Genomic DNA, 15,617 nt, shown 5'->3' on the forward strand with positions numbered 1-15,617 from the left:
TATGCTGTTGCTGGCTATTCTGTTTTTTTTTCTGCTTTCGGATGGTGTTGGTTATGGTTTTGTGTTTTAAGGGGTGTGTTGGGGTCTGTGGTTGTTTTTTTTTGTTTGTACGGGGTTGGTGGATGGGTTGGGACTGCTATTTGGGAGCTGCGTTGAGAGGATGGGGTGGGGCAGTGGGAAAGCGCGGGCTTTCCTCTGGTTTCCCGCGCTGCAGGACGAGGGGGGTGGAGCTGGAGGCAATGGGCGTGGATATCAGTTCCGTTTTCCCGCGCTGGAGCGGTGCCAAGGAGCTGCTGCAGGGGGTGGGTGACCCCATATCGGGAGGGGTCGGAGTTAGGGAGGGAGCTGCCGGGGTCAGCAGAAGTCAGCTGGCTCACGGGAGTACAATGGAGGGAGCGTCGCGGCCAGGAGGGGTCCTGGGGGGGGGGGGGGGGGGGGGAATACCGGGTTGCTGCTGGATTGGCCAGGGAGGAGCTGGTGCGGGTCGGGGTGAGGTTCTATCGCCATGGTAAACGGGCCGAGTGGGGGGTGCTGGCCAGGGGCGAGCAGTCGATGGGCTATGGCTAGTCGGCGGGGGAGGGGGGCGGGGTGCCCCCTGATCACGTGCAACGTGAGAGGGTTGAATGGGCCGGTTAAGCGGGCCCGGGTGTTTTCGCATCTGAAGGCGGACGTGGCCATTCTTCAGGAGACTCACCTGAAGGTGGCGGACCAGGTTCGTCTGAGGAAGGGGTGGGTGGGGCAGGTTTTCCATTCAGGGGTCGACGCGAAGAACCGGGGGGTGGCGATCCTGGTGGGGAAGAGGGTGGCGTTTGAGGCATCTGAGGTGGTGGCTGATAGTGGTGGCAGATATGTGATGGTGAGCGGTAAGCTGCAGGGAGAGAGGGTGGTGTGGGTAAATGTATATGCCCCAAATTGGGACAATGCTGGTTTCATGAGGCGTATGTTGGGCCGCATTCTTGACCTGGAGGCGGGGGCCTGATCATGGGAGGGGACTTCAATATGGTGCTGGATCGCCCACTGGATCGTTCTAGTTCTACGACAGGCAGGAGGCCGGCGGCGGCCAAGGTGTTGAGGGGGTTTATGGACCAGATGGGAGGGGTGGATCCCTGGAGGTTTGGGAGGCCGAGGGCTCGGGAGTACTCTTTTTTTCTCCCACGTGCACAGGGTTTATTCCCGTATTGATTTTTTTGTCCTGAGTTGGGGGCTGGTCCCGAGGGTGGAGGATGCCGAATATTCGGCTATAGCGATTTTCGACCATGCTCCGCATTGGGTGGATCTGGAGATGGGGGAGGTGCGGGACCAGCGCCCGCTTTGGCGTCTGGACGTGGGGTTGTTGGCTGATGAGGAGGTGTGCAGGAGGGTCCGGGGATGTATTGAGAGGTACCTCGAGGCCAATAATACAGGGGAGGTCCAGGTGGGGATGGTGTGGGAAGCTCTGAAGGCAGTGATTAGGGGGGCGCTGATTTCCATCCGAGCCCATAGGGAGAGGGGGGGAGAGGAGGGAGAGGGAGAGACTGGTGGGGGAGCTGCTGAGTGTAGATAGGAGGTATGTGGAGGCCCCGGAGGAGGGATTGTTGGGGGAGCTGCGTAGCCTGCAGGCCAAGTTTGATTTATTGACCACCAGAAAGGCGGAGACACAGTGGAGGAAGACGCAGGGAGCGGTCTACAAATATGGAGAGAAGGCGAGAAGGATGCTGGCGCATCAGCTTCGCAAGCGGGACGCGGCTAGGGAGATTGGTGGAGTGAAGGATAGGGGTGGGAATGTGGTGCGGAAGGGGGTAGAGGTCAATGGGGTCTTCAGGGACTTCTACAGGGAACTGTACCGGTCGGAGCCGCTGGTGGTGGGGGGGGGGCTGCGTTTTCCAAGGGTGCAGGAGGAGCAGGTGGAGGGACTGGGGGCGCCGATCGAGTTGGAGGAGCTGGTCAGAGGGATTGGCCACATGCAGTCGGGGAAGGCGCCGGGGCCGGATGGGTTCATGGTTGAATTTTATAAAAAATATGCGGGCCTGTTGGGCCCCCTGCTGGTTCGGACCTTTAATGAGGCATGGGAGGGGGGAGTTTTGCCCTCGACGATGTCATGGGCGCTGATTTCCCTGATCCTGAAGCGAGATAAGGACCCCTTGTAATGTGGATCATATAGGCCAATTTCACTGTTGAATGTGGGCGCCAATTTGCTGGCGAAGATCCTGGCCACTAGAATAGAGGGCTGTGTGCCGGAGGGGATACATGAAGATCAGATGGGTTTTGTGAAGGGGAGGCAGCTGAACACTAACGTGCGAAGGCTGCTAAATGTGATAATGATGCGGGCGGCAGAAGGAGAGGCGGAGATTGTGGTGGCATTGGATGCGGAGAAGGCCTTTGATAGGTTTGAGTGGGGTACTTGTGGTAGGTGTTAGAGAGCTTCGGGTTTGGGGAGGGGTTTATTAAATGGGTGAGGTAGCTGTACGAGGCCCCGATGGCGAGTGTAGCGACAAATGGGAGGAGGTCCGAGTACTTCAGGCTCTACCGTGGGACAAGGCAGGTGTGCCCCCTGTCCCCCTTGCTTTTTGCGTTGGCAATTGAGCCTCTGGCCATGGCACTCAGGGAGTCGGGGAGGTGGAGGGGTCTGGTGCGGGGTGGGGAGGAGCACCGAGTGTCACTTTATGCAGATGACTTGCTGCTGTATGTAGCAGACCCGGTGGGGGGAATGCCGGAGATGATGGAGATTCTTGCTGAGTTTGGGAGTTTCTCGGGCTACAAGTTGAACCTGGGCAAGAGCGAGCTGTTTGTTGTACCCCTGGGAGATCAGGAGGAGGGGATTGGTAGGCTCCCGCTAAAAAGGGCAGTGAGGAGTTTTAGGTACCTGGGGGTTCAGGTGGCTAGGAGTTGGGGGACTTTGCATAAGCTTAATTTTCCTAGGTTGGTGGAGCAGATGGAGGAGTTTAAAAGGTGGGACATGCTGCCGCTGTTGTTGGCGGGTAGAGTACAATCCGTTAAAATGACGGTGCTCCCGAGGTTTTTGTTTTTGTTTCAGTGCCTCCCCATTTTCATTCCGAGGGCCTTTTTTAGGAGGGTGAACAGCAGCATCACGGGATTTGTTTGGGCGCACGGGACTCCGAGGGTGAGGAGGGTCTTTTTGGAGCGGGGCAGGGATAGAGGGGGGCTGGCGCTGCCCAACTTCTCTGGGTACTATTGGGCGGCTAATGTCTCGATGGTACACAAGTGGGTAATGGATGGGGAGGGGGCAGCATGGAAACGGATGGAGATGGCGTCCTGTGGAGGTACGAACCTGAAGGCACTGGTAACGGCGCCGTTGCCGCTCCCTCCAATGAGGTACACTACGAGCCCAGTGGTGGCGGCTACCCTCAAGATTTGGGGGCAGTGGAGGCGACACAGGGGGGAAGTGGGGGGCTCGGTGGAGGCCCCGCTGCGGGGGAACCACCGGTTTGTCCCAGGGAACATTGATGGCGGGTTCCTGGGGTGGCACAGGGCGGGCATACGGACGTTGGGAGACCTGTTCATTGACGGGAGGTTTGCGAGCCTGGGTGAGCAGGAGGAGAAGTTTGAGCTCCCCCTGGGGAATATGTTCAGGTACCTTCAGGTCAAGGCGTTTGCTAGGCGGCAGGTGGAGGGGTTCCCTTTGCTGCCCCCGCGGGGGTAAGGGATAGGGTGCTTTCGGGGGTGTGGGTCGGGGATGGGAAGGTGTCTGACATCTACCAGGTGATGCAGGAGGTTGAGGAAGAGTCGGTAGAGGAGCTGAAGGCTAAGTGGGAAGTGGAGCTGGGGAAGCAGACTGAGGAGGGGACATGGGTGAACGCCCTGGAGAGGGTGAACTCCTCCTCTTCATGTGCGAGGCTTAGCCTCATCCAGTTCAAGGTACTGCACAGGGCGCATATGTCCGGGACGAGGATGAGCAGGTTTTTTGGGGGTGAGGACAGGTGCATTAGGTGTTCGGGGAGCCCAGCGAACCATGCCCATATGTTTTAGGCATGCCCAGCACTGGGGGAATTCTGGCAGGGGGTGGCGAGGACGGTGTCGAGGGTGGTAGGGTCCAGGGTCAAGCCAAGCTGGGGACTCACGATATTTGGGGTTGGGGTGGAGCCGGGAGTGCAGGAGGCGAAAGAGGCCGGGGTTTTGGCCTTTGCGTCCCTAGTAGCCCGGCGGAGGATCTTGTTGCAATGGAAAGATGCGAGACCCCCAAGCGTGGAGACCTGGATCAATGACATGGCGGGACTCATTAAGCTGGAGAACGATAGGGAACTAGGTCAGCAGCAGCAGCAAACCAGGGGTGGGGGGGTTTCAGGGGGGCATTGTTTATGTTAATTTAATTTATTTTAAATTTATTTTGTTGTTTATTGGGTTTGGGGGAGTGGGGGGGGTTCGTTATATGCGTTGTTACGGGTCCGGGGGGGGGTTTATTATTGTTATTATTATTGTTCTGTTGTTATACATTTTTCAAAAATTTCAATAGAAATTAATTTTTAAAAATAGAAAAAACCTCACCCAGTATCGATTCCCTCCCCCCACTTTTTCACACCTCCTGGGCCCATTGAAACCTGCTCACCAGGCTCCAATTTCTGCAGTCCCTCCCCCCACCGCACCTCTGTTCACTAGCCAACTAACGCTTACTAGTGCGAGGGCCACTGCCCAAACCCCCCCTCCCCTTCCGCCCATTCTCAGGAAACAACCAGAGCAACTTACCCCCCCTCAACCCCAGATATCCCATGCAGACATACACATCTCAGAAAAAACAAGAATAAAAACGTAACCTCTATAAAAGCATGAAGTAAAAGCATAAACCAAAACTGGATATATACACTCTCCCGACTCCCCTTCCAAAGTACACAATTCATCTTCAGTCCCATTCCTCACTTATGCCCCAAGCCTTCTTCCCTCACAAACGCCTCCGCCGCCTCAAAATAGAAGTCCTTGGAGTTGTAGGTCGCCCCCAACTTCGCTGCATACACCATGCCAAACTGCACCCCATTGTTCTACAATGCCGCCTTCATTCGGCCGAAAGCCGTTTGCCTCCTTGCCAGTTCCACCGTCAAGTCCTGGTAAATGCCAACACCAGCACCAGCCCACTGCACCTCCCGCTTCTGCTTTGGCCAGTTCAAGACCTTCTCCTTCATGTGGTACCTGTAAAAACAGGTGGCCACTGCTCTTGGCGGCTCATTCACCTTCGGTTTAGGTCTCAACAACCAATGAGCCCAGTTCAGTTCATACCGAGAGGGTGCCTCTCCCTCCCCCATCAATTCTGCCAACATCTTGGCAAAGTACTCCGTCAGCCTCAGGCCCTCCACCCCCTCGGGCAGGCCCACAATCCTCAAATTTTGAATGCTCAAACAGTTTTCCAAGTCCTCCAACTATGCTCACAGCCCCTTGCTGGCCTCAACCATCCTTCCCCCATAGAGGCGAGCTGATCACTGTGCTGCGACATGGCCTCCTCCACTCCCTTCATCTTCTCGCCCTGCTCCAGCACCTCGGCGATGTCTTCACCACAGCCACCCTCACTGGCACAATTGCCTCCTCCACCAACGCCTTCAATGCCACCGCCATCTCCTTTCTCAGCACCTCCATATGCTTCGCAAAATGCTTCTCCAGCTCCAAGAGCATCACCTCAGTCATCTTCTCCGCCGTGAACAGTGCAGCCCCACCCAGCCACCGCCATCTTGACTGCTCCCAGGCTGGCCCTTTCAATCAAAGGTGAATCCTCACTCCCTCCCTTCTTCAAGGCCATTTTCCTCTGACTCATCGACATTCTTTGCCTTCTTTATGCCTTCCTACACTCAATAAATCACAAATTGCCCCTGGGACCAGGCATTAAAACTCTTAAAAACAAGTCTCGAGCAGGAACCACCCAACGTGAGACTTTCCCTCTACATGCCGCCATCGGATGTCCTCCACTCTCTCTTCTTTAAGCTTGATTATCAGCCTAAATAAGTGCATTATTGAGCTCATCATGAATGAAAAGGCAAGCATATCCATATTTTTTGATCTGGCATACGCTTGACAATGCGGTTCTATTCACTGTGAATCAATCACTTTTTCGCACTTCAATCCTTCACAAAATGCTGGGTGCATGGATCTCCTGGCTCACGATGAAAAGTGTAAATATAATTCCAGAATCATGAATACAATCTACTAGCAAACGACAAAGAAGGTATGGTTCTTTCTCTGTCTGCCTGGACAGCTTTCTTTGATTTTCAGTCTGATGCCCATCTACTGGAATCACTGCTGCAGCTATCACATCAGTGGTTAGAATGAAGAGCTCGAACATCAACTCCCAGTTCAAACCTCGTCTCCACAAAATCTTCTTGCTCCTATCCTATTCAAATGTTCCCAGACCAGGGTGATTCCAAAACAAAAGACAAAAAAACTCTAACATTTGGACATGCGGTGCTAATCACTTTCTGGCCATTTAACTTTGTCCACAACGCAAGATGTCACCTCAAAAAATGAGTTCATTTATAATGATTAAAACTATTCATTTTGTCTTGTTTAACCATGTGACATGTCTTCAGCACTCAATTTCTCCGATTAAAGTCCTGCCTCAGGGTGCTGTTATGATGATATCTAATGTAGCAAGTGACCAACCTTACTTGACAGGCTTAATTAAGTGAAGAGAGACACCAACTTTTCAGAACATATGAAGACATTGGAGGTCACAACAGACTATTGCTCTCTACATGACTTACATTAATATTTTATATTCAGGGGTGCATGTCTCTCTGTTCAGCATCAGGAATGGAAACTTTGATTTTTATCTTCACTTTTCCAAGTTGGGGATTTTGAGAGATAATTGTGATTGTCTCACTTCTGTCACAAACAAGGTTATTTAATTCATCTTTGACCAGGAATTAAATATAAGATATTTCCTGGTCTGATTGGCTCAGTGCCACACTACACACTGTAGTTACTCATTTTAACTATACAGAGAAGGATAGAAATGCAAGATTTAAAAAAATTGTTTTTCTGAATAAATATAAATGCAATAGAATAAACAAAACAAGTTCAAATATTTATAGTTCATATTTTGTAAATGATGTACTGAAGCTTTATTGGAAATCAATCGTGCAACATCATGTCTTTCTTTGAAATCAAACTGAGTTGTGACTCTGTTCCTGAAAGATCTCTCAATTCTATACTCACCTTCAGGATCCAGCAACTTTTCAATGCCGAGATACTTTTTGGCCACATTGAAGGCATGATCCAGTCTCTCATGTGCCGACTCTAGTTTTGCCACATCCTTCCAATCAAAGAGGTCAGGCCTGCGAATGCAATGAAGCAAATTATAAAGTCAATCTTAGTTCTTTTTGGATTGAAATCAATTCCACTTTAAATTGCTACCTAATAATAGAATTCAAAGAGACTATTACTTTGGGGGATAGATATGTATTGTAAATTTTATGAATCCCAAGTCCCTCATTTTAAAAGATCATAGTGAATTTGCACTGGGAAATCTACAGAGGATCAGTATTTTGTAAATATTTAAAAGGTCAAAATCTTGGAAGAATAGGAAGATAATTATTTTTTAAATTACCTTGATTTTATTTGTGTTTAAAACATATTTGCTTACTCCTCCTAAAGGAACATTTTATAGCCAGCAGAATAAGCAGGAAATCTGCTTCGAAAGCATTGCCAACATTGCATGGTAACTAGTGATGTGAAGAAATTTCCTGCAGTGACTTACATGCAGCATTTTCCACTCTGTGTCTCAACCGTCAAGCATTAACTTAATGACTCCCATTAGTGGAGCAGCTGCAACGTAGGCCGACTAATAAGAGACCAGAGCAGATCTTTCTTCTCTTTGCATAGTTCTCATGAATACTGTTACAAATGCAGGATTTTAGACATATGGGATTATAAGCATTTGGAAATGTAAAGGTTAAAAGCCTGGGCTCGAGTGTGTTCAACTGCAATGGCATGTTTTAAAATAATCTTGTTTTGCAAGACCAGAAAGCTTTTATGAGCCAGAAGTGAAATTGACTAGAATAAAAAGACCTGGGCTAATTTATTGTTGTTGGACTCGGGGGAGTCCCTGGGGAGTTGATGCGTTTTCAGCTTGGGGAGATGATGTCATTGCTGGGTGAAGCTAAGGCATTCAGACATTAAGATTTTGAGTTGAATTCTGATCTAGCTAACACTGAGTCCACACGCAAGTTCTTATGTTCTCATAGTCGGATAGTTGAAAAAGATTAGTAGTATTGCAGACTTGTCAGACGATAAGGGGAAAGATGAAACAAACCAGTTGAAACAGCTTTTTGAAAACATCCAGCCAGAGTCTCCTGCAAAACAGTCAGTGATTGCTTGAATAATCAACCCTTACAACCGGAAACCGGCATCTTTCACTTGTTGCAGTGCTGAATTAAAGTAACTCAGGCGGAAGAGTGACATTCATGTTAGATTGCTCACCAGATTTTGTACAGGATTGTTACTGTACCTGTTATTTATGTGGAAAGGGGGAGATTACTAAAGCTCTGCTCAATAATACAAGAGTTATGAAATTGACTTGTCATGAATAAGCAGTTGAAACCATCGACAGAACTAATGCCAGAGGTAAAACTGTAACCTTTAACCATGTGACATCAGGAAAAGCTGATTGTAAATTAGCTGTTACAAGCATTTATGATTGCAATAGCTTCTTGATTCCCTGATGAGGAAACACACAATCCTCGAAAATTGAGAAGTTGGCTTCATTTTTGAGAAACCAGCATCTAATGTTAAAACGTTGCTGTCAGGCAAAGGTTTCTTCTCAACAGATTGTTAACTGTGCCAGATTATTTTGTTTCTATTATTGTGACACGGGATTTACCTTTCTCAAATAGAGTTAAATAATTTCACTAATTTAGGAATTTATCAGGTCATTTTGAAGTATGGACAACCAATCTGTTGAAAGCTGTTGGTGAATTTCTTTCATATTAAAAAATAAACCACTCAAATTAGCAGGTTATGACATTCAGCATCAATTCATTTAATCGTTGTCAGATTTCAAATTTAAATTTCCTACTGACATTCTTGCAGAAATCTGTGCAAGTTAGATCTCTTGATGGCTCGTATCCACAGAATACTTGAATCATATGGACCAAGGGGGAACCCAAATTCAGTTTGCTGCTTTTGCTGATTTAAACTGGGGTGGTGGTAGCATGACCCTTAATGCACTTGGGTTAGTGACGGGAAAATCAGTCAAGAGTTCCTTCTCCAGATTTCCTACGTGTACAAAATGATACCCTGGCCTGTCAGAATCCCTGAGAAAAGGTCCCCTTGGGTACAAACAGACAGAGGAGATGAAAAGATCAGAAATTGACAGCAGTCTATGGACTGCAAGATTCTGTCCAAGGTCACCACCAGTCAGGCTCTGGAGCTAGTGTCAGATCTGGCAGGAAGATCTTTGATATCCCTCATGTGAGTCAGGCATTTGAACACCGATGTGCAGGACAGGAAGACGAGCACCTGTTCAATAAGCTTGGACCAGGAGAAGAGCGTTAACAGCATACTGCACACTGGGTGGAAACAGTGGCAGAGTGTTAATGTCACTGGGCATCGAGGCGTAGCCTTGACAAGTGTTCAAATCCCACCAAAGGCACTAGCCGAATTTCAATTCAATTAATAATCGAGAATTGAAAAACTTGTCTCAGTAATAGTGACCATGAAACCATTGTCGATTGTCGTAAAAATCCACATGGTTTACTCATGTCCTTTGGGAAAGAACCAGTGGGGCTGAGTGGGGCGTTTGAGGCTTTTTACAGGCGATTACATGAGTTGGACTCCTGGGGCAGGAGGGGGCAGGGAATGCGGCGGCTCCTGATGGGCTGGAGTTTCGCAGGGTGGGCGAGGAGTTGGTGCAGGGATTGGGGCCCTTATCGACTTGAGGGAGGTGACGGAGAATATGGGGCCAATGCAGGCAGGAAAGTCCCCAGCCCCGGATGGGTTCCCGGTGGAGGGTTTCACTGTAAACGGGCTACCTGTTGCTGTTATTTATTTATTTTTAAACTATTTTTTATTCTCCTTTTTCACATTTTCTCCCAAATTTACACCCACCAACAATAATCAGCAACAAATATGTCAATCCCCATATCAATAACAACGATCCCATCCTCCCACTAAACCCCAAGCATTAGCCTGCATGTTCACACAAACAAATGACAAAAAGGAATAAGGGATCACCCATAGTCGCCAGTAACACACACAACCCCCCTCCCTCCAACCCACACGCCCCAACTAATGTTCGATGTTATCCAGTTCTTGAAAGTGCAAAATGAATAATGCCCCCATCCTTCCCCTCCGTTCAAACTTAACCTTCTCAAGAGTCAAGAATTCCAACAGGCCCACCTGCCACGCCAGGGCACAGGGTGGAGAGGTTGCTCTCCAACCTATCAGGATCCACCTTCGGGCGACCAACGAGGCGAAGGTGACAACATCTGCCTCCGCACCCGTTTCCAACCCTGGCTGGTCCAACATCCCGAATATGGCCCCCTGGGGGCCAGGGGCCAGTTTCCTGTGCACCACTTTAGAAATTACCCTAAAAACCTCCTACCAGTAACCCTCTAGCTTTGGACAGGACCAAAACATATGAACGTGATTATATGAAAATGACAAACAGCAGTGGCCCCAAAACAGATCCTTGTGGTACACCACAAGTAACTGGACACCAGTCAGAACATTTCCCATCAAGCACCACCCTTTGTCTTCTGATCCAAACTTCTAAATCACCCTGAATCCCATGCCTCTGTATTTTCTGCAATAGCCTACCGTGGGGAACCTTATCAAACGCTTTACTGAAATCCATACTCACCACATCAACTGCTTTACCCTCATCCACCTGTTTGGTCACCTTCTCGAAGAACTCAATGAGGTTTGTGAGGCACGACCTACCCTTCACAAAACCATGTTGACTATCTCTAATCAAATTATTCATTTCCAGATGATTATACATCCTATCTTTTCTAATCCTTTCCAAGACTTTGCCCACAACAGAAGTAAGGCTCACTGGTCTATAGTTACAGGGGTTATCTCTACTCCCCTTCTTGAACAAGGGGACAACAATTGCTATCCTCCAGTCTTCTGGCACTATTCCTGTAGACAGAGATGACTTAAAGATCAAAGTCAAAGGCTCAGCAATCTCCTCCCTAGCTTCCCTGAGAATCCTAGGATAAATCCCATCAGGCCCAGGGGACTTATCTATTTTCACACTTTCCAGAATCGCTAACACCTCCTCCTAATGAACCTCAAGCCCTTCTAGTCTAGAAGCCTGTATTTCAGTGTTCTCCTCGACAACTTTGTCTTTTTCCTGTGTGAATACAGACGAAAAATACTCATTTAGCACCTCTCTTATCTCCTCGGACTCCACGCACAACTTCCCACTACTGTCCTTGACTGGCTCTACTCTTACCTTAGTCATTCTTTTATTCCTGACATATCTATAGAAAGCTTTAGGATTATCCTTGATCCTACCTGCCAAAGACTTCTCATGTCCTCACCTGGCTCTTCTTAGTTCTCTCTTTAGAGCCTTCCTAGCTAACTTGTAACTCTCAAGCGCCCTAACTGAACCATCACGTCTCATCTTTACATAAGCCTCCTTCTTCCTCTTGACAAGTGTTTCAACTGCTTTAATAACCCATGGTTCCCTCGCTCGACCACTTCCTCCCTGCCTAACAGGTACATACTTATCAAGGCCACGCAGTAGCTGTTCCTTGAACATGCTCCACATTTCCATTGTGCCCATCCCCTGCAGTTTTCCTCTCCAGCCGATGCATCCTAAGTCTTGCCTCATCGCATCATAATTGCCTTTCCCCCAGCTATAACTCTTGCCCTGCGGTGTATACCTATCCCTTTCCACCGCTAAAGTAAACGTAATCGAATTGTGGTCACTATCACCAAAGTGCTCACCTACCTCCAAATCTAACACCTGTCCTGGTTCATTACCCAGTACCAAATCCAATACGGCCTCGCCTCTCGTTGGCCTATCTACATACTGCATCAGGAAACCCTTCTGCACACATTGGACAAAAACGGACCCATCTAAAGTACTCGAACTATAGTGTTTGCAGTCAATATTTGGAAAGTAAAAGTCCCCTATAACAACTACCCTGTTACTTTCGCTCCTATCCAGAATCATCTTTGCAATCCTTTCCTCTACATCTCTGGAACCTTTCAGAGGCCTATAGAAAAGCCCTAACAGGGTGACCTCTCCTTTAGCCCAGCCAATGCCTTCGCCCCCCCCCCCCCCCCCACCTTGATGGGACCAGCGAGCGCGGCCGTGACCTGCCCAACCTTGACTCCTGCACCAGGTTCCAGTCCGCCCCCCACTATCAGTTCATGTGTGTCCATGTCGGGGACAGCCCCAAACACCTTCTTTGTGAATCCCACATCGTCCCAATTGGGACCGTATACACTTAACAGCGCCACTAACCTCCCCTCCATGGCCCTGTCACAATCACATATCTACCCTCCTGACCTGCCACCACCTCCTCCATCTGGAAGCATACACTTTTGCTGACCATTACTGCTACCTCTTGAGCCCTTCCGTCAAATCCAGAGTGAAACACCTGACTAACCCAGCTCTTTTTAAGTCTTACCTGGCCCTTCACCCTCAAGTGAGACTCCTGCAGCATTGCTACATCGGCTTTCAAACTTTTAAGATGCGCAAGCACCCTTGACTGGTCCTCCTAACCCTCTCATTTTCCACGTGACTATCCTAACTGCCCCCCCCCGCCCGCCCCCACCCTTCTTATCCACCATCATCATACCACCAGGCCCTGCCCCATGAGCCTGACTCGCCCCGATTCATTATTAACATAGAACCCCTTCTCCCCTCCCAAACCACCCCCCCCCCCCCCCATCATTTCCTTTCGAAAAAACATCTCCCAGCATCAATCCCTCCCCCTTGCTCGCCTCGTAGGCCCATCAAAACCTGCTAACCAGGCTCCAATGTCCGCAGCCCTGCTCTCACCTCACCTTCGGTCACTAGCTGATTTTAGTTAGCTAGCATGGGTGGCTCCCCCCGCCAAGATATATCGTCCCCTCCCACCCAGTCCCAGAGGAAGAAAAAACAAAAACAATCCAACCCATACAATTCACTAAAAGATTTAACCATCACAACACAGAATGACAATCAACCCAACCAATAACTTGAGCTCTGTAACAATGTGAAGAGAAGTAAATTACAATACACGTCAGTAAAAAGAAACTTATAGCATTTATACATTTTCCAGCTCCCCAATCACAGTCCACAGTCTCTCTTCCAGCTCCGCTCCTCACCTGTGTTCCAAGCCCTCACGAACGCCTCAGCCACCTCTGCTGTCTCGAAATAAAAGTCTTTGGCATCATACGTCACCCTCAGCTTCGCTGGGTATACCATACCAAATCGCACCCCTTTTTGTACAATGCCGCCTTTACTTACCCGAACGCTGCTCGTCTTTTTGCCAACTCCACCGTCAAGTCCTGGTAGATCTGAACTCCAGCACCATCTCACTGCACCTCACGCTTTTGCTTTGCCCAGCTTAACACCTTCTCCTTCTACTCATAGAAGCAGGTAATTACTGCTCTTGGTGGCTCATTCACTTTGGGCTTCGGCCTTAATAACCGATGAGCTCGGTCCAACTCGTCCCGGGAGGGGTTCTCACCCTCCCCCATCAGCTCCGCCAACTTCTTAGCGAAGTACTCTGTTAGCCTTGGGCCCTCTGCCCCTTCGGGCAAGCCCATAATTCTCAGATTGTGCCGCCTCAAGCGGTTCTCCAAGTCCTCGAGCTTTGCTCGGAGTCCTCTGCTGACCTCCACCACCCTCCGCGGCCTGTCGCCCATCGAGGTGAACTGGTCGCTGTGCTGCGACACGGCCTCCTCCACTTCCTTCATCTTCTCATCCTGCTCTCTTACCTCGGCCGATGTCTTTGCCAGAGCTACCCTTACTGGGGTGATTGCCGCCTCCACCAATGACTTCAGTGCGACCGCCATCTCCTTCCTCAAAGCCTCCATGTGCCGCGCAAACTGCTTTTCCAGCTCCACCGCCATCACCTCGGTCATCTTCTCCACCGTAAGTAGTGTGGCCCCACCATGCGGCCCGGCATCCACCATCTTGTCAGCACTTTTGCTGGTCCTCTCATTCAACAGCGAGCCCACATTTCCTCCCTTCTTCAACGCTGCTTTTCGCATCCTTAAAGACTTATTATTTTTCCTTTTTTTTCCACCCTTCTTTCCTTCTTCAATCTTTTTTTTTTAAATAGAAAAATAAATAATTCTTCCTTCAAAAAAAGAAAAAAAAACTTTCACCAAGTTTCTTTAAAACTTCTTTCTCTTCTTTTTTGTATTCCTCCAGAATTTCCCTGGGACCAGACTTCAGTCGTCTCACAACATTCTAGGCGCGAGCCACTCGATGTGGGATATCTCACCTACATCGCACCTTGGCTTCGGGCCTGCTGCCTCGACCTCAGTTTGGCTCCGCCCCCACTGCTCCGACCTCCGCGCGCACTGGGCCCGACGCCTCAGCACCAGCCGCACGATGCCCACGCGGGATTCCTCGCCGGTTTTCAAACTGGCCCCGCTTGATGCCCGGGGCTGACAATGGAAGAGCGAAGAATCAGGGAAACCCCCAAAAACGCTGCAAATAGTAGCCACCGGCGGGAGATCCTCTCGATGTGGCCGACCCACTCACAAACGCCACCGGAAGTCTCGGAAAACCTGTTGTTATATACTTCGAACCAATTGGCACATTATGGGTTCTCTGGGTAGAAGTTGAATATGGGAAAGAGAGAGGTGTCTCCAATTGAGACAGGAGAGGAGGTTGGGAGAGCTGCCATTTAAGGTAGTGGGGGCGAGTTTTAAATATCTGGGCATTCAGGTGACGCAGGGTTGGGTGCAGCTGCACAAGTTGAATTTGACTCGTCTGGTGAAGCAGGTGAAGGACTTCAAGAGGAGTGACGTGCTGCCGCTTTCAGTACGGGTGCAGACAGTAAAGATGACGGTGCTGCCAAGGTTCCTGTTATATTTCAGAACCTCCCGATCTTTGTCCCGAAGACGTTCTTTAAAAAGATTAACGTGCTGATCAATGGGCTTGTATGGGGGGGGGGGGGGGGGGGGGGGGGGGGGGAGACCCTGCAGGTCAAGAGGGCTTTCTTGTGATTTCTGGTGGCAGCTATGGAGGAGTAAGTCACACATTTGGTGGCTCCCGCTCTGGTCGGACTTTTAGACCTTCCCCTGGACTTTTTTCTGGTTTTAAATGGAAAATTTGTAGGTTGAGGCAGCTGGGGACTGTTTCCTCACATTGGTTTATTGGAAAAAAGGATCAGAAGTGTGCGAAAGGGCAGAAACAAGAAGCCAGTACCGAGCTGTGTTGAAGCTATAATGGGAGACAGTATGGCCGAGGAACGGACCCCTGGGGTGGCAGCGCAGCGTTCAACGGACCCAGTGATGCAGGCCATTCAGGATCGCTTCGCCAGACAGGAACGGGAATGCCTGGACCCGATCAAAGAATCAATTGATCGCCTAGAGAGCAGACTGAACGCCCAGGAGCGGCGCTGCTGGAACAAGAAGAGCACCAAACAGCAGTGGAGCTGGAGGTGGGGATGCTTCGGGAACAGCAGAAAAGGCTCTTGGAGAAGGTGGAGGAGCTTGATAACTGCACCCGCCGAAAAGCTGCTGGG

The 15,617-nt window shown here is 49.6% G+C and overlaps 1 protein-coding gene across 10 annotated transcripts in view; it reads right to left on the reverse strand.

Moving 5' to 3' along the window:
* The window catches only part of dmd (dystrophin), a 2,667,466-nt gene that overhangs the window by 1,875,392 nt on the left and 776,457 nt on the right, over positions 1 to 15,617 (reverse strand). For all 10 annotated transcript variants that reach the window (XM_038802261.1, XM_038802266.1, XM_038802267.1 and 7 more), the window contains exon 7: positions 7,132 to 7,250. In XM_038802261.1, the coding sequence (XP_038658189.1) occupies positions 7,132 to 7,250 (119 nt within the window). The remainder of the gene's footprint in view (positions 1 to 7,131; positions 7,251 to 15,617) is intronic.

This window comes from Scyliorhinus canicula, chromosome 7 (assembly GCF_902713615.1).
Source record: "Scyliorhinus canicula chromosome 7, sScyCan1.1, whole genome shotgun sequence".
NCBI lineage: Eukaryota > Metazoa > Chordata > Chondrichthyes > Carcharhiniformes > Scyliorhinidae > Scyliorhinus > Scyliorhinus canicula.